Source organism: Agrilus planipennis, unplaced genomic scaffold, assembly GCF_000699045.2.
Source record: "Agrilus planipennis isolate EAB-ADULT unplaced genomic scaffold, Apla_2.0 scaffold4, whole genome shotgun sequence".
Taxonomy (NCBI): domain Eukaryota; kingdom Metazoa; phylum Arthropoda; class Insecta; order Coleoptera; family Buprestidae; genus Agrilus; species Agrilus planipennis.
The window spans coordinates 2,830,021-2,856,251 of record NW_020442463.1 but is presented as its reverse complement, the minus strand read 5'-3'; the positions used below and the strand labels follow the sequence as shown (position 1 = coordinate 2,856,251).

Below are 26,231 nucleotides of genomic sequence, written 5' to 3'. Positions count from 1 at the left end.
GTTGCAGCAAATCGGCAGTTACATTGAGATCTTTCAAACCACGTGCCTCCCATAAAAGAAACCAGTAGCAACACTTCATGTTGCGTTCTATAGACTAATAAATATTTTGATAAATAATTATTGTGTAATTCTAAGAGTTGTTGAAATGTGACGTTAGTTTTACAAACCTGAATTGTAAAATATTCATCGTTTAAATCCCAGGAGACAAAAAGAGTGTTCCAATCAATAATTTTTCTTAAATCATTGTAACGAAATAATACTTCAAGATGTAAAAGATCTATCTCTAAATTCGATTTTACCAGTTCGGATTTTTCCTGGAATTAGAATAACAGGTCAACATTAGCTTCATAAATTATCAATTTTTGCATTAACTAATTTGCAATAAATCAATGATTAAGTCATTATTTTGTTACAAATACTTTTGGTGCTTTTGCTACAATTTTAGAAACTTAGTCCATGATAGTTAATGTTACGTGAAATATTAAAATGTTCTTGCATATTCTGGGATACCTAATTTATTTATGAAAACAAAAACTCTTCACTGCCTCAACGTCAACCATTTGTCATGAATCCGCTTCTGTACCGCAGGAACAGCATTGTATTTACCTCAACTTTAGAGAACCACAATTAAAATATATATATCTAAGAATTAATTGTGATTGTCATTTTATTCATCATGATTTCAATTATTTAATAATATTCATTATTTTAACAATTAATTTAATATTTTTAAATTTCATATTGTTATTTTAATTAGTGTATAAGTGTTTTATCTAAGTGTCTAACAAAAAAGTAATTTCTAAGATGATTATAACTACTAGAAATTCCAATTCCTTAAATCAAAAGGCGAAACGTCAATAAAGAATATTTCACCCCTTACTAGTTGCTTCTAATTAAAAAAATCTTAATATATCATTGGGGAAGAAAGTACACAGGATGTATCTATAACTTCTTCTTGCTAGATGATAATACTGCTATATGTCATCTGCAAATCTAAGTATACTAATCTTTTGCCCCTGTATATCTATCCCTAAAGTTGTCCTATCTTTAAAGATGTTTATCGCGTGTTCGATATATAGATTAAAAAGTAGCGGTGACGTTGTGAAACCTTGTCTAACGCCCTTCCTAACATTTACTTCTCTACGTTGCTGCTCAAGTTCTATAAGTGCATGTTGCTCTTTATAGAAACTATATGTATATCACTCTCCTGACTCTGTATCGCATCCCTACAAATCTATTACAGTGATAAAATTTAAAATTAAACTTACTTCATTATATTCTTCCAAATTTAATTTGTAAACCTTGACGGTCTTTTCTAAAACTATATCGAAAGCCGCAGACGCTCGCAGTTTAAAAGGACAGAGGACTCTCACATCGAAGCAATGCGCTGTTGCCAAATTTCTCAGCATGGCTTGTATTAGAGACGGCTGTGATAATACACAACAGAAGAAGATATAAAAGTAATAGCCATTACAGTACACCTTTTTCTTTTCTAATAAGGAACTGTCAGTAGGTACCGTAAAACACGATGTATACTTCGTTTAGTTTCTCTAGCGATGTGACCTTTAGCTTGACCGGCGCAAAGTAAAAAAGAACAGCACTAGGCCAGAAAAGGAAGACAACTCTCGGCCAAACTCTCAACCGGTGAGGAGCGTATAATCCGTACAGTATTGCACGGAAAAATTGACCACTTTATCCACTAAAATTGCATTGCTCTAATGTGCTGTTATTGGTACCAATTACTACTGAAAATATCAACGAGTTGTTTGTTTATATTTGAAGACATATTAAAGGTTTTAGAGCTTGTTTTCGACACGGACTACTTCATGATTGAACAATACTTTTGCCAAGTACTGTACGAAAAAATATCTTTATGTACAAGAGTCGAGAGTATAATGTGCATGATTTTGCCAGTGCGCATCCAAGACATTGGAAAGGGCACATCACTAAAGAAAGTAAACGAAGTATAGCAAAATATTATCAGCAATCGGTAGGCATATTAACTTATTCTTGATGAATGGTACCGCGTTAAGTTTTAATGATTTTGTAAGAATAAAAATCAGTTAATAACTACCAGCATCAAAGTGGGAGAAGATTGAGACATTTAATTTATTGAATGTTAAGTTAATTATTGTACTCAAAATTGGTATATAAAACTATTATCCATTTTATTTAACAGTTACAATAGATTAAGGTTTTATTTAAAAAAAATAATATCTTACGTTTATTTGTTCAATTTCGGGATGAGCACTGTCAAAATTTCCTTTTAAAGTCAAATACTCGATGTAGGAATATCTAATTGTAAGTACAATTATTGAACACGTTACAGCAACACCTCCCAGTTTTTGAAACATATCCAGAGTGGTGTTGAATATGTCAAAGTAATTTTCGTAGTACTGGAATGAATATTTACTTTTTAAAGAGATTACAATAGCAATACTACTTTCCTCATACCTCATCGTAAAACATGAAGACTTTTGTAAAATGTTCTTCGTGTGGTATAATATCCTCGATAAAAGCGTTCATCAATTTAGCTAGATTGGATCTTCGCATTTTCAACGTTTTCTCTACAAAATATAAAATGAAAGAAAATTATCTGATTTTAGAAATTTCTTTTCCTTGTTCTTATACTTTGATACAAATTCCGTATTTTTAATAAAAAGAAAAATAAATTTTTCTCCAAATTATAACATAGTTATTTATAAAATAAAAAAGAAATGTATTGATATATATATTTTTTTTAGCAGACCCATGGATCTTTTTTATACTTATATATTTTTTATTAATTTCTGGGCAAGTTTCAGTAAGTATTTGAATCAGAACTAAACTTCCAAACTTAAATTTCTTATTTAAAGATACCGTGAGTCCATTTTATAGCTTGATTATAAGTATAAAATTAAAAGCAAATTTATGTACTTACTTTCGACAGCTGTGAAAGCACGTGATAGTACATAATCGACAAGAACGTTTTGAGCTTGAGTGGTAGACACCTTTAGATGGAGTTGTTTAAACGGTTGCACTTTACTGAATTTTGCAGACAACTCGTTTAAATATTCTAAGTGAAGGTCTATTATCACGTCAAATGCCTAAGAAATAATTATAAATTTATGACTTTTCCTTTTTTATCGTTAATAGTATAATTTATATAAATTTCGACTCACTGTTTGCAACAAAGTTGGTTTTTCTTGGTTTTGACTCATTATAATTAAACATTGAGATATGAAACTAGCACATTTTAATTCAAGTTGATCGATCTTTTGTTGCAGCAAATCGGCAGTTACATTGAGATCTTTCAAACCACGTGCCTCCCATAAAAGAAACCAGTAGCAACACTTCATGTTGCGTTCTATAGACTAATAAATATTTTGATAAATAATTATTGTGTAATTCTAAGAGTTGTTGAAATGTGACGTTAGTTTTACAAACCTGAATTGTAAAATATTCATCGTTTAAATCCCAGGAGACAAAAAGAGTGTTCCAATCAATAATTTTTCTTAAATCATTGTAACGAAATAATACTTCAAGATGTAAAAGATCTATCTCTAAATTCGATTTTACCAGTTCGGATTTTTCCTGGAATTAGAATAACAGGTCAACATTAGCTTCATAAATTATCAATTTTTGCATTAACTAATTTGCAATAAATCAATGATTAAGTCATTATTTTGTTACAAATACTTTTGGTGCTTTTGCTACAATTTTAGAAACTTAGTCCATGATAGTTAATGTTACGTGAAATATTAAAATGTTCTTGCATATTCTGGGATACCTAATTTATTTATGAAAACAAAAACTCTTCACTGCCTCAACGTCAACCATTTGTCATGAATCCGCTTCTGTACCGCAGGAACAGCATTGTATTTACCTCAACTTTAGAGAACCACAATTAAAATATATATATCTAAGAATTAATTGTGATTGTCATTTTATTCATCATGATTTCAATTATTTAATAATATTCATTATTTTAACAATTAATTTAATATTTTTAAATTTCATATTGTTATTTTAATTAGTGTATAAGTGTTTTATCTAAGTGTCTAACAAAAAAGTAATTTCTAAGATGATTATAACTACTAGAAATTCCAATTCCTTAAATCAAAAGGCGAAACGTCAATAAAGAATATTTCACCCCTTACTAGTTGCTTCTAATTAAAAAAATCTTAATATATCATTGGGGAAGAAAGTACACAGGATGTATCTATAACTTCTTCTTGCTAGATGATAATACTGCTATATGTCATCTGCAAATCTAAGTATACTAATCTTTTGCCCCTGTATATCTATCCCTAAAGTTGTCCTATCTTTAAAGATGTTTATCGCGTGTTCGATATATAGATTAAAAAGTAGCGGTGACGTTGTGAAACCTTGTCTAACGCCCTTCCTAACATTTACTTCTCTACGTTGCTGCTCAAGTTCTATAAGTGCATGTTGCTCTTTATAGAAACTATATGTATATCACTCTCCTGACTCTGTATCGCATCCCTACAAATCTATTACAGTGATAAAATTTAAAATTAAACTTACTTCATTATATTCTTCCAAATTTAATTTGTAAACCTTGACGGTCTTTTCTAAAACTATATCGAAAGCCGCAGACGCTCGCAGTTTAAAAGGACAGTATTCGGCCATCCAAGTTGAATATAATTTTGAAAAGGAATCTAGGACATCTTCGTTTACACTGTTGATAAATAAAGATTCTTGTAAATTCATAAGCTGGTCCAAATACTGCAATTGTTAAAAATAAAATTCGATATAGTGACGGCATAAAGAAATTCGCAAAGATAATTGTACCTTGTTATAGTGGGTTAAAGGAGTTTCTTCGTAATTAAAAACTAATAATATTTCACAAAAACTTTTTGTGCAAAGTGCATTGCTTGAAAATTTTCTCATTAAGTCATATAGTCTGGTTATAAAAAAGTATGCAATTTTCTGGTTGACTAGTTCTTGTGGTTTTTCTAAAAACAGAAATAGATGACCATCACATCTCAGTAAAAAAAAGGGCATTTCACATACTTTTTTAACATCAAATATCGATGTAAATTTGCACTACAGTATTTACTTATAGTACAAACATTAATATATTATATTCATAGAATGTTGGACGTTCTTTTGACGTGATATACTCCCGTACCTACTAGGTAATTGAAAGTACTTAAAATTTATATTAATAGCAAACATAGTTCGAAAAAGGTTGTTAAAGGTGTATGTTTGGAGCACGGCATTATACGGGTGCGAAACATGGACAGTGGGCGCGGCGGAAAAGAAAAGGTTAGAAGCGTTCGAAATGTCGTGTTACAGGCGAATGATGAGGATAACGTGGGTAGAAAAGATTAGAAATGAAGAGGTATTAGAAAGAGTAGGTCTAGTCAGAGACATATTAGAGGCAGAAACAGGAGTTAGGAGGGATAGAGGTAGACCTAGGTTAGATTACTGTTCGCAAATAGTTAAGGATGTGGGTTGTTCTAGTTTTAGGGAAATGCGAAGTTTAGCTCAGGATAGGAAAGAGTGGAGGTACGTGTCCAACCAGTCTTAGGACTGACGACCTTATGATGATGATGAAACATAGTTTAAGATACAGTATACACATTAAATAGAAGTGTGAAACTTGACAATGTTTACTAACATATTTTTTATTATATTCTACTAGCTTTTCCCCGCAGCTTCGCTAGCATAAATTAATATTGTTTCTCCATAAAACCTTTCAACTCCCAATTCAACCACAATTAAAGTGTCCCAAACAAAAATTGCAACACCTTCCCCCCCTTTGGAGATTGAATTTTTTAAAATGTCGAGACAGATCTTTCAGAAATTAAATGAGAGACCATTAAAACCAAGTTTCAAGTAAATCTGACCATAAATAGTATATGTTCCATTTAAACATTGCAACTCCTCTTCACCACTTATCCCACCCAACAGACTGAATTTTTTAACCAGTTTCAGGCGTACTTGGCGCACCACTTAATACGCCTCTGAACATGATTCAAAATGCTTTTCAACTAAATTAACAACATCAGTACCTATGTTAGCAGTTAAATGATTCAGTTTGATTAATTTACCATCTGTTAAAACAACATTACTTCAGAAAACTGTTTTTTGAGGGTGTTGCACTTTTTAACGCTCTCCCAGTGATTATATATGGGGTTACGAGTCTGAGTAGTTTTAAAAGGGGAATTTTTGATTACCTAAAAAAATAAATGGGGCTGGATAATAATTCAGTTTCAATTTAATTTGTAGTAATACAATGTACCTTGTGAATATCAGTAAACATATTGAAATTCCTGGTGGTTTATATTAAATATTAATTTGAAAATTCATTCTCAATTTCTTTTCCACTATAAGTAATTATAAAAAATTTTGTTGCTGCTGTAACACCCTCGCCGTGACCTTTGGCTTCGTCACCTCTCGTAGTTTAGTGGTTAGAGCATTGGTGCATGAAACCAAAAGTCCCAAGCTCAATTCCCGGCTAGGGTGTGATAAAGTAACAAAAAATATTTCTTAAAATATGTAGTGCAAAACCCGCACTCAAATCTCAGAGAAAAATTCGAGTTACATAAGTGGAGAAATTCGAGTTGAACTGTTTGAAATAAATGTAAAATATAATGTATGTCACAATAATATGAAACTATTTTAGTTAAAAAAATATTTGGAGTTGTAGAAGTTCAAGTTACAGAAGTTTGACTGTATATTATTTTTTTCTGACTTGGGAAAGAAATTAAAATTTGTAGGATTTTTTAAGTATTTATAAGATATAAAAGCGTGCCAGGTGCCACCTTAATGGAAAAAAAATTAATTTATAAGTGAAAATCTGTTTACAATGGAGATGACTTACCTTTTCTGCATCTGTCGCGGACAACAGGAGACCTTCCAGTTGCTATTTGGACAACACTCTGCGATAATAGACTGCATAAAATTATATCTTCTTCCTCTGTGCTATCTTCCCTCATCAACATTGTAAATATAAGGTCATAATTTTGTAATTCTCTTGCAAAATCGATGACCGATTCCACCAATAACGCAATACGTTCTAAAAACTTTTCCCAAAAATAAGTTGAAAATACTACTTAAACGGCTGACTAATACATACTTTAGGAACGCTAAGTAATTGCATTAGTTTATGAATCACATCAATGTCTTCATTATTTTCGTTGTCCCTTCTAAAGCTTTTTATTGTAAATTGGCCAGCAGCACGTGCAAGGGGATAGTTCTTTTGAAGCATTAAAGTTGAAATGGCAACTTCCAGTTTGAAATTTAAATATTGAGGATAACTAAAAAACAAACTTTTATGTGTTTCATTCCCACCAGTTATTAAATCTAGTGGACAGGCAATCTTTCCGAACGGGAGCGTTATTAGGGAGAGACAAATGAGATGGACAAAATATAGACAGAAGAGAGGTGAAAGATTATTATCTGTAGAACATTACTGTGTCAGCACTTTGCTTAAATGATCCAACCACACAAAACGTGAAGCAGAGTAACCTACGACCTCCCGAATACTAAGCTAAATAAAATAAATACATTTTCTGATATCACAGACACCAGTTTTTAAGCTTTTTTCGATCTAGGCAAGACAGTGTACATTCAAGTTTGGATCTGTTTTCCATTGAAACACAAATATTAAACTTGGAACCACGACTTTGAATCGAAAAAATATGACCAAACTATAATTCTGACAATATGGATACCATTAGTTGATAATTACTGAAGAACACTAATTCTTCATGGTTACACCCCTTGTCAGTAAATAATAATTTGGCAAATTTCATGACCAAAGCATACGACTCGAGAATAGTCTACTTTTCATGGAATATAATAGAGCGCGCGGCACACATCACAGTTAAACATCTTACGTTTTGCGCTGTTCTGCGCGTTTTCGATCTGTAGTGATATAAAAAGTATTGTATTATACTTACTGACTCATAACCGCACCAAAAAATTCAACAGCGTTAATACAAACATCATAATCTATGTCCCACATTCTTTCTTCGATGGCTTCAAGCAATGTAGCAAAATTTGGAATAATATACTGTGAAAATTTAGGCAACGCCACTAAATCCTTAGATACTGCTACTGCTTTTTGACGTATTTTAGCATCCTAGAAAACATTCCGTAAGTAATGATGAAATTAAAACTAAAAAAAAACCAATCACCCACCTTAGAGTCCGCAACTAATTCCAAGAGGGAATTAAAGCATCGTTTATTGAGCATAAGAGAAGGTATTCTTTTAAACCATTGCAATATTTCTTCCAAATACTGCATTTTAGCACGTTGAGGAGCACTGATGGTAGTACAACTAGAAAAGGAGTTTTAAAAATTTTCAAGCAAAAGAACATAGGTACCTAACACATAAAAAACAATACTTAAAACAAAAAACACTACAAATAATCAAATGTGACTATACATAAAAAGATTTCGTTCTCAGGGTACGTTTGAGAAGTTTAATGTTAATATTGAAATGTTATCACCTTAATCTGATGAAAATAATCGGTAATATACAAGTCAGTAGCCTACTAGACGTTTATAAAAAACTAATAGAAAATTTATGACAAAAATCTTTACTTCCAATGAAATACCCTTTATCTTATTGTGCTCCTGCACACAGCACAAATGGAGTAAGCATAATTTTGACTAACCATTTTGAAAGTAGATAGTTTGGTAGATTGGGTCCGTGGTTATGATCACCGAAGAGCCCAGATTTGACACCATCAGATTTTTATCTTTTGAGAAATATTAAAGCTCAGCTGATTTAAGAAAAGAATGAGTTTCGAACAAGAAGATATTAAAAAGGCCGCTACTGAAGGTGTTCTTAGAAGAATTAACAAGTGTGGCAATGTACAATCGCTGCTACAGGAGTAAGAAAAGTGAGTCATTACAAGCGGCTTTTCATTGACTCCACAACTCCACACAAAAAAAGGCTCCGCAAGTCCCATGTCCTTGCCAAAATTAATATCAGTGAAATAAGTGCTATTTGAGTGATCATTTCAAACTTATACATTTTATTGATCGTTGTCGACCAACACTCAACAGTATACTGCAGAAACATCATTTATATAGATGAAACTAATTTACACAGTAGATAAGCTGAACAAAAAAGATGGTGGGATACTACTACAACCGAAATGGAATATACAAAACCTGTCAGAAAAGGTTAGATTTCCGATCAGGCACAAAATCTGGCGATTACCATTCGGAAATGAATCACAACAACTTTATGAAGTGGATTCAAATCCAATTACTTCCAAACATTCCATCGAAATCAGTGCTTATGATTGACAATGCAAGCATCATAATGTAAAAATTTACAAATTACGTTTTCATCTATTTTAAGTATTAGTTTATTTGCGCAATTAATTTGGCGTGCACATAAAGTACGCAAAAATACTTTATTTAAGGCCTTAAGTAAACATCGTAATTTTGTGAGCGATTATTCTAAATTCAGAGTATTTTTACATCAATAATAATATTGCACAGAAAAACGGCAAGCCATATTAACGGAACAACCTGATTTCCCAATAAAAAGAGCGCCCAACTTAGGTCATTATTCCTCCGCGAACTAGTTTACTTTTATAGTTTGTTAGTACACTGTTAAAGCGCTTTAGGATCGAAGAAGGTAGAGACCCTATAATCAACAATATAAACCGCCAAAATACATTTCAAAAAAATGGTCTGTTGGTAAAATAACCAATAGGTTAAGAGGTATATCATGAGTCATCTTCCCTGCGTGGTAGATCATCAGGGGCGGATCTACTTAAAGGCTTTTTGGGCTGCAGCCCAGGGCCCCGTGGATACAGAGGGCCCCCAACCTGAACTGAAAACAATAGACGATATTGTCAATAATAAAAATTATCTAGAATTTAAAAAAATCCGATCATAAGGTTGACAACACTGCGATCAAACGGCCCGTGTGCGCATCTATCAAACGGAACGGGGAATTCCCCGTCGCTTGTTTTCGGTCGGTGTATTCCGTGTATTGTCTATTACTGGGGACTTCCCTTCGCTTATCGCCCGACGCAATTTTGTTATTTTTCTGCACTTCTGCTATCGTCGACTATATTAACGAATTGAATTTGTTATTGTTAGAAATGATTATTATCCAAATGATGTAGACGAACATTTAGTGAATGAGTGCATTCAGTTAGAATCTTACTTACTGCAGTCTAAGACACCTCTTGCAGTGAAATATTGTTTGGGTAATTTATGAAAAGAAAGTTGTTGATATTTTCCCAAACTGCTATACCATCTTAAAGATTTTGTTAACGTTGCCGATCACTACCTGTGAAGCTCTTTCTCCAGGATGTCGTATATTATAGAAAACAAATACAGGACTACAATGTCGAACTATGGACTAAATCATTTATCAGTTCTTTCCATATTGCGATTTAACAAAGGACTTACAGTGCGATGACCAAATAAAGGAATTTGCAGCACAAAAATGCAGAAAGGTTACTTTATAATTTATATAACATAACCATTCATACTTAACATATATTATATACATCTACATCACTACAGAAAACAGTTTTTTTTGACAAAATGGCAATTGGTTGAGTAATTAGGTAGGGCTCCTAAACAGTATTAGCCCAGGGCCTCAGAAATTCAAGATCCGCCCCTGTAGATAATTAAACTAATGAACTGATTTCTTGTTTGGTCACGAACTAGTTTTTGTAGTTCACACAGAGCATCGCTGTATCGAACTAGTTCGTTCGTGAACTACATAAGTCTACTCAATTACTGCCCCTTAAATAACGGTCAGCAGGGGCGCAACAAGAGGGGTCCACAGGTACCTGAGCACCCGCTCGATTGGGTTGGGCACCCAGTCAATTCTAGTCGATTTGGATAATAACCCAACTTAAAAGTTCGGCTCAAATAGTTCAAGCTCGTAAATAAGCAGCCAAACTCGATCATTTCAGCTTTTACGCACACGCAGTATATAAATATTTATAGTATTATAATGGGAGCACCCTGTCAAACTGCAACGTTGTTGCGCCCCTTGCGGTCAGCCCTTTTTAAGTCACATTTTCATACAGTTATCACTGGTTGTTTATCACTAATAGTATCTGTTTTGCAATATGATATTACACATAAAAATAAACATAAAATAATTTCGATATTTTTAACACTACTTTGAAACGGAAGGTAGTTATTAGCATGAAATAATTAGGTGCACTTCAAATTCATTTATCTAAATTAAACCTAAAAAAAATTCAATACGTTGTACATACCAACATTTATGTAAAAGAAGAATGAAACCTTCTTCATTCTTTGATAAATGACTCAGGTACCTTTCCTGTTCTTCATTATCTAACGGGTTTTTAATTATGTTCCTATGTACTTCAGTGAGAAAAGTTATTATTTTTATAGCTACAAAATAAAAATTTCTTAATATTAGCAAAAATTACCGATGAAAAGATAGTTTAAATTTACCAAGAAACAACCCAGTGTGATGTATTACTTTTACTTTACTATTAGCCATTAAATTTATAAGTTTGAGTACATGCAAGGACATGTAGCAATCATATAAAAATGTCTGATTACTACTTATAATCCAAACAAGTCTCAGAAATTTGCAAATTTCTTCCAAACATGTTATACTATACTGATGAGTACTGTTACACAGACAATACTTCTCCTGTAAATTAATTTTATTCTACAATCAACTATTCACAATTTAAAATGTATGCATATAAGCAGATACTCTCTCTCCCATCCAAATAACACAATACATATTGATTTTACATGAGTTTTTAATTCTAATAGTTTTTTACGTAAATTCCACATTTTGATGGGAGGGTATTCCTTTATCGCTTTTCATGTGTCAGTGCTTAAAAACTCTAAAAAGCGAATTAATAAAGTGTAAAGCGATGTGATTCCACCGTTCATGTTTGGTAATAAACCATGATGGCAATCAATGTCTTCAAGGATTTCCATCGATCAAACTTACGATACACGACAAACAAGCTCACGTTAACTTAATTTTTTATTATTTCTGTAACTTTTCAATACTTCACTTTAACGTTAGAAATAAAACACTATTTATTGTTTGTTCGACTACTCGTCCAGTCAAAGGAGAGAAAAGGCTGAAGAATACCTTTTAACGAAGAAAATGATTGAAATATGGGTCATTTTACTGCAAATTTCGCGAGGAATACATATGTAAATGAAAATTATTTGCCCGGCATAAGGGAGAGAAAATACGCGAAATAGAGGAACGCGGGAGGCCATTCTAGCTTTACGGGTAGCAATAGAGAAAACGATAGAAAAGGAGGAAGGAGTAGTAGGGATATAAAGCAGAGAATAGCGCAGGGTCGTGTCGCCTTTAATAAAAAGAAGTCACTTCTATGCTCGCGAACCGTTAATTTAGAAATTCGAAAAAAGGTTGTTAAAAGTGTATGTTTGGAGCACGGCGTTGTACGGGTGCGGAACATAGACAGTGGGAGCGGCGGAAAAGAAAAGGTTAGAAGCGTTCGAAATGTGGTGTTATAGGCGGATGATGAGGATATAGTGGGTAGAAAAGGTTAGAAATGAAGAGGTATTGGAAAGAATAGAAGAACAGAGGACTCTATGGAAGACAACAAAAAATAGGCGAGATAGGTTGGTAGGACACCTTCTCAGGCATGAAGGTCTAGTCAGAAACATATTAGAGGCAGAAACAGGAGTTAGGAGGGGTAGAGGTAGACCTAGATTAAATTACTGTTCGCAAATGGTTAAGGATGTGGGCTGTTCTAGTTTTAGGGAAATGCGAAGTTTAGCGCAGGATAGGAAAAAGTGGAGGTACGTGTCCAACCAGTCTTAGGACTGACGACCTTATGATGATGAATTTAACAACTTACATAAAATATCTAGGTAAATGTCTAGATGATAGGACTGTCGATAGGAGGGTAACGATCTTGTGCAACAGTAAGTGTTTTTATGTGCGGATAGGGCGCAGAAGGTTGACGTGAAAAGGCATCACAGGAGGGGAAAATAAATGGATAGAGTGAGGATGAGCTTGTGGAAGTCGAAAGATATAGGCGCAGGGAATAACGCAAACCAATTGTAGCCTAACTAAACCTAATCTAATCTAACATAGTAAAAAATTTTTTGGAGTGATTTATGTCTGCAGGCTTAATTATATAAATTTACAAATATTCAAATTTTCACAAATAAATAAAGTTACTCCGAAAAGTTTTTGCTATGTTAGTTACATTTTCGATATTCGATTTTTGACCTCCACTCCCACCCAAAAACACTACCTTTTCCTTTGTTGAGATACTAACCACAGACATCTTCAGTGCATTCAATATAAACTACAGCAATAGGTACAGCCCAATAAAACTAAGAAATATAACCAATCTACATATATTTAAATACTTCAATTTAGGGACTTACCAAATCAGTATTTAGAACGACGTTTTCAAGAGTTTCAAAAACTTTTTCTAATTGTGAATTACTCTCAAGTAAATTTTTCAAATTAAACTTCCTTACTCCTGTTAAATCTATAAAAAGTTGTTGCATTTCTATAATTGCTTCTTCTTTATTATAAACATAATGTTTACACCAGTTCAGTGCCAAACTCTACAAGAAAATATGAATGTGAAACTAGTCAATAGGTTTTTTTTATAACAATACTAAACTTACTTCTATATCCTCCCTTTTTGAAAGAATTTTAAAATATAGATTGTTTTGATTTGTAGGTTTAATGAATCTCCAGTTCCGACCTTTGTTCTTAAATTGTTTCAATATTGTTACATTTGAAGTTGATTCTTCAGAATCTAATAACAAACAAGTCATTTTAAATTAAAAAACATTTATGTTACATATCTTGTTTTGAAATACCTGAGCTTTTATCTTCTGAATTTACGTTAGTTATTAGTAGTAATGATGTCTGATTTTCCACATCAAACAATCGTCTCTGTTTTTTAATGCTAACGTTACGACTGCTTGAATTAGATGAGGACCTTATACTAGAAATATTCGGTGATGGTACATCATCAATAGGACTGTTTTCCCTAATTGGAGTACTTCGTGATAGAGAAGCTTGGGGCTGGGATGATGAATCCGTAGCTGAACTTCTCTTTCTTCTCGGAGGACAATTCAGATTTGACATTGCTTTCCAATTTTAAGATACTGCAAATTAAATGACCTAAATAAAAGTAACCTTTGATTTTATATTTTGTAAATTAACACTAGTACCTATATGTATATAAAGCAGCTTAAACTTTTCATTAATTGCTTCAAAAAAATTTTCACGAATAAACACAACCAGTTGATACGTTAACTACGTCTAACATTGAATAATGATTTTATAAAATAGCTAAATAAAAAATGAATGGTTTTCGGAAATTTGAAATAAATTGATAAACGATGAAATGATACTAGTTTACATGGACGTAACCAGCCTTTAACCTGGGGAGGTGGGGGGAATAAGTTATATTTTACGGGTAAATAATATAATTAAACATAATTTGCATTTATTCAATTAAGGAATTATTATTTAAGTTATTTAACATCAAAAAATTGATACAAATTATCATTAATACTCCAATTGTCAATGGAGTATTATATCTCTGAAGAAAAACGACATTTCCGTTCAACGGATGTTTATTGTGTTACTTATACGAAGTTGAGGTAGTCCAGGAGGGGGGTACCTACCCCCCCCTCGGTACACTCATGCTAGTTTATTCACTTTACATGGCGCATACACACAAATACTTTTCTCTGTGCGAAAATAAAAATATAAAGTAGGTGTATAGGAATTATAAATGCAGGAAATGAAAAAAATACCTCAAACCTTTTGATTAAATCTTTGTTGTCAGATTGAAAGTGTACGAATTTATTCCTATAGTTATAGGTATTGCAGGCCAGGCAAGAGGCGTAATATACTATGATTAAAAAGACTCAAGTAATTTTAATTCATAAGATAAATAATTATAATATACAAGTAAATTTTATCTGAGCAGTTTAAAATTAAAAGGTTCATTGAACCGACCGACGGGGTGGAGGGGGTATAAATAGGTGGATGGAAGGGATAGAGATAATCTATTACACTACCGGCTTTTTGGTGGGGACGGAGAGGGGGAAGTGAAATGTCGAAAGGAAAAGAAATTAACGCATTAACCTAAAATCTAACCACCTCAATTTGTTTTACTTAGAGGCAGGGTTAGGATACATTAGTTTCTTTTCTAATTATGGAGATTAGAGTACTGGAGACCGAATTACAAATGTGATACATTAGTTTACTAGTACAGTAAATAAATAGCATTGGCGTCAGCAAGTTGTCTCTAAACAGTAGCAGTAGCCAATAGAAAAAAAGCTCAGCTTGAGCATAACTAATCACGTCTTGATATTGAGACAACACTGTCTCAATATTTTCTCCAAATTGTTGGAACATTTTTTCAAGGATATTCGTTCTCCTATATTCTAACCTCCATGTTTTTAATATTCAATTTATCATCTCACCCCTTTACCCCTTTCTGAACAACAACGCCATCATCTAGAATCTTGAGAATTATCTACCATGATAAAATTTAACAATGTTAAAATCATTAGTCATTTTTCTTATTTCACACAAACTTAACCTAATAAATTCGCGCCAAATTATTCACTTTCATATCATAAGAATCATGCTAAAAGTTCAGAAAAGTCGATATTATTTTATCTAAAATAGGAATATCACAAAATCAAAATTAAAAATTTCACAGAATTGTTGAAATATTGTTAAAAGAAAGTGTAGTTTTAACAAATTCATGTGAAGCAAAATGTGCTTCTTGCAACCGCTTTTATTTAACAAACATTAAAATTAATCTTTTTCAGTAACAAAAACCATAAACTATATTAATACAGAAACAATAACAGAAAAACCAGTTACCTATGATAATTGTAAAACCTGATTTCAGTTTTACAAAACCAAACGCATCCTCACTTCAACCATACACACACGAGAATGACAAACGACGAGCCGGCAAACCATAGATAAGTAATAAGCAAACCGTTTCTCAGCGCATGCGTATGGATATGGATAACGTTAATCATTTCACATCATCCTCATGAGGTAATCAGTCCTAAGATTGGTTGGACACGCACCTCCACTCTTTCCTATCCTGAGCTAATCTTCGCATTTCCCTAAAACAGAACATCCCACATCCTTAACTATTTGCGAACAGTAATCTAATCTTGGTCTACCTCTACCCTTCCTAACTTACATTTCTGCCTCTAATATGTCGCTGATTAGACCTTCATGCCTGAGGTATCCTACTAACCTATCTCTATTTCTTATTGATTTCCATAGAGTCCTCTGTATCCTCATCATTCGCTTGTAACACCATAATTCGAACGCTTCTAACCTTTTCTTTTCCGCCGTGCCCACTGTCCATGTTTCGCACCCGTACAGCGCCATGCTCCAAACATACATTATTTCACAATCGGTTAATTTTTTTTATTAAATTACTTAACATACCAAGTAGACTAAGCCTTGCCTACGCTAAAATGCGAAAAAAAAATAGGAATAATTAAAACGTAGGCAATCCTAATTAAAATAGGCAAAAAATACACAAAATGAGTATTACAGCAAATGATAGTAATTAAGGTCAGTAAAATAAGCAAAAAGCGTGGATGATATTCCTTACAGGCAACCACACGGTTTATTCAATGTATTTATTTATAAGAATCATACCTGTGAATTTCCTCCCATTTTGAGGCGAGGAAACATTTTTTAATTAACGTTTTTATGCAGAAAAATTAAAGATGGCATTCTTTTTAACGTAGCTTTAAGCCGATTAACAACAGCTGTAATTGACATTACACGTTTGGTAGGCGATATAGACAATTAATTTGCCACCCGAATTATTAAAATCGTTCAATAATTGTTTTAAATAATCGAAAAAATCTAAAATTTTATTATTTTTTTATTCCATTAATAATTTTTCTGGAGCCCCGAAACATGGCAGGAATATGTCTTATGTAAATTATCAGAAATTGTTTATTAAAAAAATTCTATGTTTAGTTCACTTTGAACCAGTTGCCGTTATCAAAAGTGACTCAGCCAGACCTCATTTTTTTCATTGTGACACCTAATTTATAATATAAAGGTTTTTTATTTTTTTTATTAACAAATGGTGTTCAAAAATGTGCAAATATCTTAATAATAAATTATCATTACTGCAATCTCTGTTAGCTCTGGATGATTTTTAAAGAATAATACCAGTATGAATATTTCATATTCTATTTTTAGACGAATTAAAAAAAACAGATTGTTGTAAAATGTTTATAAATCGAGATAACTTTTTTAGTTGTTAATTACGCCATTTCCTTATTTATTGACATAAACGTTTAAAATTAGCACAGCAGCTACTTCAAGACTTCAATTTTATAATTCCGTTTACTGTTTTGCAAAATCCGATTATCACAATTTTTACGTCTTTTAAAACATCGCATTTTGTAAAAAAGTAAATGAAATTATGAATATGAAGTAGAAATCTTCATGTAGCTACAACTAAAAAAATTTTTCAACCTTATAAACATTTTACAACAATCTATTTGTTTTAATGCATCTAAAAATACTAGAATATGAAAAAAAAGCTATGATAATTTATTATTAAGATATTCGCAAAAAACACTGCCAGAGAAAGTCGTACTTTTTTAAACATTTTGTTAATGAAAAAGCCAATAACAGATTTATAAACTAGGCGTCACAACAATGACGGCAACTGGGTCAGATTGAATTAAACATTGGAGACCTATTTAATAAAAAAATGCATTTTCTCGAAAAGTTTAAAATATTTTTTAAGAAAGAATTTTGGTTGTTTTATGTTTATGTAAGACATATTCTCACTAAGTTTCAAGGCTCTAGAAAATATTAAAAACATTAACGTTTGTGCGGTCCTTTGGCGTCTCGATTTTTTCAGAGAACCGAGAATTTCACGAGGCTATAGCAAGGAATGGTGATCAGCAAATTCCACGTACACCAAGCCTCGCACATTTCACGCTAAAATGAGGAAAAATGAGGCTAAAAAGTAATTTATTTCCGTTTACTAACACATCACAAGGTTAGGTTAGGTTAGATTTGTTTCCGTTTACTAACACATCACAAGGTTACTTACTTGATAAAAAACACTGAGTTTAGTGAGTATCATCATCTTAAACAATATTGTTGTGAATACTGCAAAGCTTCACTAATCCGGATCAATTAAAACGTAAGCGAGCCGAATTAGTGAAAAATCCGAATTTTTGGGATCGCTATAAAATGGACAAAAAAATACACGAAATGAGTATTACAGAAAATTATAACAGTAATGTCTGAAATTGTTAATCCGGATTAACGAATCATTAGTCGATCTAGAATTATGGAATACAGGAATACATAGTATAAAAATGTATTTTATTTTCGTCCCAATTACTGGGAAGAAAAATAATTATACATTTTCCGTTTTTTTTTAGTAGATTTACAACTTAAGAATTCAAAATTTTTTATACTATGAAAAACAGAAAACGAAGTTTTACCTTTTTCTTAAAAAAGTATTCTGCTGTTGGAACTGTAGAAGTACTAGCCACCACTGTATTGTACACTATGATTCTATTGAAACTGAAATTAATCTTAACAAAGGTAAATAAATGGCAACTGATTTTATTTGCTTTCAGTCCTTATGTAGAAAACTAGCAAACAAAAATTACGTACAGTTAACTAAAAAGGGAAGACATTTCAAAAAAAAAACAAATAAATGCAAAACTTTTAGTATTTCTATACGCCATACATGACAAATATTTTACAAATGAGAAACATATATTTTTCACACTAACTTACAGATTGTATAAGAATTATGTACAAAAATGGTTACCTTTTAATTCGAGATTATGTACAAGTATCACAAATGGTTTGTACCTGTTGCTGGAACATTTGCAACTTATGTAAGTCGTACATAATTCTTTATAAATCTCACACAATATGACAACATAATTTAATTAAAATCGCTCAGGGTTAGAAATGAACTTTCCTTGCGGTAAAGAAAAAGTAAGAACTTTGAATCACAGTTAGGTATCTGATCAAAAATTACCCAATTCATTAGTGATAAAACATCATTGCCTAACCCCAGACTTGATTTATGAAAGACCTTTGAGTGTTGGTTCTCTTATAACTCGGGATAAATATATTGTTTTTTCATGATGTGTAAATATTACATTCTGTACAGAATTGTGGAACAATAGTAATAACGGTAAAGTTTATATTGTCACTAAAAAATATGTACAACTTGCTACCCTGCCAAAAATCACAATCTATTTGTACAATAAGTCAGTCAAAGATAGAAAAAATGGCAATACTTTGTGCTTACAATTTTAGACGATATTAACACTATTCTACCGGCAAGCAAACAATTCTGTACACCTAACAGCAATATATATATTTATGTTACTGCCTATTAAAACATTACAAAAATGAAAAAACCATAAAAACCCTAATAAAAGTAGTAAAATTCGTCATATGATTGGACCACATTATACATTTTATTTTGTCAGACTTCATACAGAAAACACTAATGCAATAATTAATTTTCACAGTTTTTCTAAAAAATCTAATCCTAACACAATTTAAGAAGCAATTTCACCATAAAAACTTACAGAATATACCAAAACGTAACGCTTACATAGAACTGCAAAATTACATTACTAAAACACTACCGGTTAATTAATTATAGAGTACGAAAAGTCTTATGCATTCATATCATATTCTGATTTTTTATTTTTCGATAGGAAAAACATTCTGTAGCAGTTTCAACAATATATGCACTTTATAGGCAAAAGGTTGTATTACAAAAAGTATATTGGTAAACAAAAAATATTATTCAAACTACTACAAAATTTATCATTCAAAATAAAAAATACCATAGACAAGAAGATAAAGGGATGCATAAATAATTGAAGAGGGATTAACGATAAACTGCATTTTATAAGTAACTACTTCTTCGAATATAAAAATAATAAAATGAAAAATGATTCTAACATTACAAATTATTTACAAAACAAAAACTCTGGCAGTATTATTTCCGTCATAAATGTTTGAAAATACTTTTATCTGAAATATTTCTTAGATACCTACATTCCAGCTTTCAAAATGATCGGCAATTTCAACCTTTAAGCAATTCGAATGATATTTACACAGGTTTGACTAAAACAGAATTGTACCCCATTATATTAAAGCTTTCTAATTTCATTTTTATACAATACTAGAAATAGTGTCTTGCAATTTATTATATGATAAATAATATTATCAACTTATTTATAGTTATTTCAGTTTTTAATTAAAATATGCTTTGCATAAATACCATAAAAATTAAAAATCAAATGCACAATGAAGAACTAAATATATTTTTGACTTGCATGACAATTAAAAAAATCAAATAAAATATTTTTCTAATCAATGATAAATTTCACTAACTCAATAAAAGCAAACTATCAATTGCAGCAGGTTGACTAGAACGCCGTGTTGCAAGGACAAAAAAATCGTACAAAATTGTCATGATAAACATTTATCACAGATAAAAAGATGGGATTGTTTATATACATAAAATTGAATGAATTGCTTAAAAATTGAAAGTAAATGAGAACTAAAAAAAAAACTAAGACATAAGGCACACATATTTTTGATGTCAGTATAATACATTTGTCTTTTCAGATCGAAATCGTACGAGAAAATGCAAAACGACCTGAATTAGTAACACATCTACCGTTAATCCTAAGTAATGGTGCCGTTTCCTATACTTTGACGACATTTTTATACTGTCGGGAGTTGTAATTGTTGTGGTAGTTTCTGTAGATTGATGGAGGAAGTGGAAAAGGGCTTTGTTCGCGCCATGTTTGACGATTTTGATAATAAAGATGATTCATCTGCGTCAATAATTATTTTCATTAGCTTCACATAAATGCATACAATATTACAATACAATAGTAATTAGAAGAATTCAATACGTCTTCCGAAAACTAGCAAATAGCAAAATAACAAAATAACATTTAATTTGCCAACAGCCATTCAAAATTATTTAAACATTGGTAGTCAGGCATTTTCCAATTTTGTACAGTCCTACAATATTTCCAATTTTTAAAAAAATCACACAAATTAGTTAAATTCAATATAGCTCCGGTTTACCACTTAAAATTTAAATAGATTAACAAGGATTCCAAAATTAAGATTTGAATACAAGCGTTTGTTAGATTTGGAGTATTATTGTACTTTTTTATTTAATGTTTTAACTACGTTATTGACCACAAAATTTAAAAAATTCTATTTTACACAGCAACAAATTTTTTTCTCTACACACCATTTATTACGTTGCAGTGCAATTTTTTTTTAAATACATTATTANAATCTCGAAGCTTCTGTCATCCGACCGGTAGTTGTCGCTTCGGAAAATCAACCGTTTTTTTTTTCTTTACAAACTTGGCTTACAACAGCAAAGGAAAAAGACTTATGCGTTCTGTGATCCCACCACTTCTACTATTTACCCCTGCCATTACTGCGTTCACAATTTGCTCCGACTCAATACAGCGTTGAGGCGCTCCTTTTCATAGCAACGCCATCTCCTGGTTCTATTTAGAATTTCTTACTCACGTTTTAGTACTCCATTTGAATTGGACTTCTATACTAGTCTCTCTTCTCTGACAGTATACTATAATCTATAATATATGAGATGCCGGTCATTAATAGCTGACTGTGATACCGATATGCGCATGCGCGCCTTTCTATTCTCATAGCCTATCGCGTCGCGAGACAAAACGTTGCAAAACGTGTCGTTTCATGGCCTTGAGATTTTACTCTCATCGAGCCCAAAGAAGTTACACTTCAAAAAGCAGAAAAATAAATGTATGTATTTTCTTACCTATAGCATACTTCACTAGGATCTACCCAGACGGTCAGTTCAGTAGGTAAGCTTAAATCATTATAGCTAAGACCACATTTACTTGCAGCTTGCTCTAAAGACTGATCTACTGGAGTTAAGCCATTAACTCTAATACATCTATATCCTTGTCCTCTTGCAGGTAGTTCAGGAAACCAATGCTTCTCAAACCTGTCAACAAAAATTGAAATTTATTTAAAAGAAAACCTACCAAAAGTTTTATTTACACTTATTCCTATTCGCATTCTCGCGTAGGTATAGGTACATTTTGTCAAACTTATAGAAACTTATATTATGTAAAGCAAACAGTTTCGAAGATTGCAGTAACGAATATTAAACCGGTATTACGTTGAAAATTTTTACCATTTGTTCGCATTCGTTTCCGTTTCCGTCATTGCTGGTCGTTCGTAGATATTCGCAACTCGCTTCACGAACGAAGGCAAACGAATGCGAAAGAATGGCAACGTTTCTCAAATGTATTCCTGGCTTTAGACAGAGAGAAAACGCCACAAAGTGAAACATGACTGCACCGCCGTCCGTCTGTCCATTTTTATTTTTATGCACCCCGAATAAGTAAGTTTTTTAGGTGAGACGAAGCGAGCCTTATTGGCTTCAAATCGCTTAACAATAAGTTATGTTTCACTAACTTTATACATCTGCCACTTTCATATAACCTCAGTAAAAAAAAAGAAATAAATCCCTAGCTCGGTTATCGGTATACGTTTTACACTGATATCAAACTTCTGCTGTTTTAAGGTCATTATCACCAACGATACTTAGACTTGACTTGGACAAGATTTTATAGATTTAATACTAAAAATGAACTGATATGGAACATTTCCGTTACGTATCAGTCACTTTACATATAAAATTAGTTTCTTTTGAATATATACGAAATGGTAGGTAGACACTATGGTATATGAATGAAACGGATAAAGAATACACACTTGGATCAGTGAGCTGAATTTTTGTATGTACCTTTATTACGGAGTTGTAATGATAATGTGAAAAATCGACATTGATATCGTGTCGGCTAAAAAAGTTATAAAGGTCAAAAGGTCACGAAAATCAGTTTTTCGCAAATATCTCGCGACCTATTGCTCGGAGGTCAATAGAGGTCAATTTAAAAATTGTTTGTCGTGAAATTATCTACAAAAAATGCCTGTTGCATTCTTCTGTAAAGTTAACCGTTTTCGGAGTAGAGCGCTGAGAAAGCGACTACATTATGACAATGCACTCGTTTCCTCACCAACTTCGATGTATAATGCAAGGCGCATTTTTTTTTGCATAGTTTCGCCAGTAGGCAAAATCCATGATATCTAATAAGAGGTTTTTTTATTTAAGAGTAAATAATTTTTTATTTGAATACTGAAAAATACAGAAAAAATATTTTTTTTGTCATTCATTGTCAATATCTTCAGTTTCTATATCATTAACAGTTGCTGACAAACGTCGAGTGGACTTATTCCTATATTTAAATCGACATCTTCATCATTTTCATCATTGGTTGACTCTGCGTTTAAGCATGACTGTCCACAAACTTTTGAACATCTCAAACCAATTTTTTTTCATCTACATTTGCCGCCACAACCTTTTGTACAATTACGAAAGATTGTGTTCAGTAGATCATCGGGTGCTGATGGTAATAAAGTTGTTATTAGCTGTAGTATATTATTTTTTTAACACCCAATCCCACTGTTCTGGATCAATTTCTCTTCCTGGGCAAGTTTTGTATTTGATAATAGACTCGATAAATATGCTATTGAGCTGCTGAAGAAGTAGGTGGTAATAATGGAAATTTCACAGCTATAATATAAGTATATTTTTCCCAAATCAGATAGAAGTTTTTAAGACACTTAAAATCATGAATAAAAAGTAATAAAGTTTACGCCTTAGTGTACGGTATACAATACCGTATGTGAGTGCATTCTAGTCGCTTTTTCAGCGCTCTACTCCGAAAACGGTTAATTTTGTAGGTAATTTTACGACGAACAATTTTTATAATGACCTCTATTGACTCTCGAGCAATAGATCGCGAGATATTCGTGAAAAACTGATTTTCGTGACCTTTTAACCTTTATAACTTTTTTAGCCGGCACGATATCAATATCGATTTTTTCACATCTTCATTACAACGCCGTAATAAAGGCGTGCGCAAAAATTTAGCTTACTAGGAATTTTTCCCCAGATTGGGGTTAAAAATGACTGGAAAATTACTCCATCCACCGATCTTCGAATTTCTGGAAAATTCAAATCGATAATGAATTTACATCAACTCCACGGTAAAAGTAACCAGAACTGTTTTATTAAAACAGTAGACGTTTAGTATTAATGAAAACCCGTCTGCCGGTAACCGAGCGCGAGCTTTATTTTTTTTTTTAGTTCCATTCTATATAAACGACGGAGGGTATGAAGTTAGCAAAGCGTGTCTACGTCTTACCTAAAACCTTTACTTATTCAGGACTCAAAAAAATTTATTTTAAGCCCTCAAAAGGACAAAATCTGCAAAGCCATGTTAATTTGTGTTGTTTTCGCTCGGTTTATATGGAAACCGTAGGTACGCTCATGGAGGAAGTCACGACAGGACAAGGCTTAGCAAAGATTAGCCCAAGATTTTCTAATATTGGGCCAAGCATAGCAAATGCTTGGTTTGTCACTTCGTCCCAAGTCTGTTTGATAAGCTAATGCTAATATCAAACAATATTTATTATTTTAACATNTGAGCAATCCCATGTTTTAAAACTATAGCCAAGAAGGGCTCGCGGGGAGGCAAGTTACTTACCCAATGTACTGTACATTAATGCAGAAAAATATTTTCAATGAGACATATTAGAGACAGAAACAGGAGTATAGGTATACCTAGATTAGATTACTGTTCGCAAATAGTTAAGGATGTGAGATGTTCTAGTTTTAGGGAAATGCAAAGATTAGTTCAGGATAGGAAAGAGTGGAGGTGCGTGTTCAACCAATCTTAAGACTGACGACCTTATAATAATGATGACATAACACCAACATCTATTGATGAAATTGGATGATGAAACACTTCACTTCTATTCTCTTCTTGGAAAATACTATCTTCTTTTATCAATAATTATTTTAATTTTGTATTTTTAATGTATGTATACAATAAATATAATTACATTTTATAAAATTTATTTCTAGGAAACTCGGATTTTATTGAATATTACTCAATATATTATGTTTATTTATAACCTAGACATTTGAAGTTCGGTACAATTTTGATTGACCAATACTTTATTGCTCAACATTACACATTTTGACGAAACCGAACCTCGACACTTGAATATAGTCCGAACATTTATATTAACATATTAACAAACCTATACTTGGCTGCCCAATACTGGACCAAACCTAGCTAAACGTTAATATACCAAACCTTGGCACTGAAGACTGGCAGAACTTTGGATCGATATTGACAAGCCAATGCTTAGTTTTATATTACTGGTCCAAGTTTCGGCCTATCGTCAACTCCGATATTTCCTACATGGGCATGTATGGATTATTGAAGTAAAAGTAAGCATATTTTATAAATAGAAAGTAAAATTTTGATGATATCGATGTTATAAACATACTTCACGAATTGTTTATGACTATTTAATTACCAAGGCCAATACTTATGGTCATAAATTTATAACAAAATAATTTCCGACAATTTTTATACCAATAATAATCACTCAGGTTTTAAATAAATAATTAATACACATATTACGGATGTGTTAATTCGATGTTCTGTTTTGGTGTTTATAATTAAATAGAACCTCTATTCTATGACTCTAAGGAATTTTCAACATGTATAAAATATCTATCATAAGTGATACAATTTTTGTGGATACAATCGTTGACAGGGTTGAAACGATTTAAATCAGTTGATTGAAATCACGATTAATTTGAAAAAATGAAGTTAGTTGGACACTTATTATCTTATTCATAAAAGAAGTAAATATTTATTGTTTATTATAATAATTAAAAAAAGGATTTTTATAAAACCACAACTTTTTAAAAAATTTTAACACAAAAAACAGAACTGTAGATAACTAAAGAAAAACTACATATTGTTGAACTCAAGTTTGTTTCTTATATCGAAATGTATTACGAGTCAGTACACTATAAATAACACGGGTCCGCGAAATTTTTTTTTGAAAATTTTTTTTCTTAAATTGTTAATATTTGTCGTAATTGTCTTAAAAGTAATAGAAAATGATATTCATATGGTTTATACCACGTCACATTAACCCATAAATGCTTAGAGAACACATTTCCATTTGAACCCTTGCCACGTAATGAGTGCGACGAAAAAATATTCGATAACCAGTGTTTCTATGTTTTTAACGATGCTCTTTTCGATGG

General features: G+C 32.0%; 2 protein-coding genes across 8 annotated transcripts in view; both read right to left on the bottom strand.

The window, feature by feature from the left end:
* LOC108745182 overlaps positions 1 to 16,068 on the bottom strand; it is a 19,370-nt gene extending 3,302 nt beyond the window's left edge. For 2 of the 5 annotated variants that reach the window (XR_003232406.1, XM_025980859.1), the window contains exons 1-17: positions 15,848 to 16,068; positions 13,816 to 14,106; positions 13,618 to 13,751; positions 13,369 to 13,554; positions 11,425 to 11,629; positions 11,223 to 11,361; positions 8,155 to 8,293; positions 7,914 to 8,095; positions 7,088 to 7,268; positions 6,833 to 7,034; positions 4,795 to 4,958; positions 4,528 to 4,728; positions 3,427 to 3,573; positions 3,162 to 3,353; positions 2,921 to 3,086; positions 2,455 to 2,567; positions 2,223 to 2,396 (exon numbers count right to left, since the gene is read on the bottom strand). Coding sequence is in view for 4 of the 5 variants with exons in the window: in XM_025980859.1 (XP_025836644.1) it covers positions 2,223 to 2,396; positions 2,455 to 2,567; positions 2,921 to 3,086; positions 3,162 to 3,353; positions 3,427 to 3,573; positions 4,528 to 4,728; positions 4,795 to 4,958; positions 6,833 to 7,034; positions 7,088 to 7,268; positions 7,914 to 8,095; positions 8,155 to 8,293; positions 11,223 to 11,361; positions 11,425 to 11,629; positions 13,369 to 13,554; positions 13,618 to 13,751; positions 13,816 to 14,086 (2,796 nt within the window). In the remaining variant the exon portion in view is untranslated. Of the gene's footprint in view, positions 1 to 2,222; positions 2,397 to 2,454; positions 2,568 to 2,920; positions 3,087 to 3,161; positions 3,354 to 3,426; positions 3,574 to 4,527; positions 4,729 to 4,794; positions 4,959 to 6,832; positions 7,035 to 7,087; positions 7,269 to 7,913; positions 8,096 to 8,154; positions 8,294 to 11,222; positions 11,362 to 11,424; positions 11,630 to 13,368; positions 13,555 to 13,617; positions 13,752 to 13,815; positions 14,123 to 15,438; positions 15,492 to 15,847 lie in introns of those variants that run through there. The other 3 variants (XM_025980860.1, XM_025980861.1, XM_025980862.1) reach the window with 3 other exon arrangements.
* Positions 16,069 to 21,815: 5,747 nt separating this feature from the next.
* LOC108745173 (maternal B9.15 protein-like) overlaps positions 21,816 to 26,231 on the bottom strand; it is a 40,496-nt gene continuing 36,080 nt past the window's right edge. For 2 of the 3 annotated variants that reach the window (XM_018481280.2, XM_018481281.1), the window contains exon 3: positions 21,818 to 22,034. In XM_018481280.2, the coding sequence (XP_018336782.1) occupies positions 21,842 to 22,034 (193 nt within the window). In that variant the 3' untranslated portion in view covers positions 21,818 to 21,841. Of the gene's footprint in view, positions 22,035 to 26,231 lie in introns of all 3 variants that reach the window. The other variant, XM_018481282.1, reaches the window with a different exon arrangement.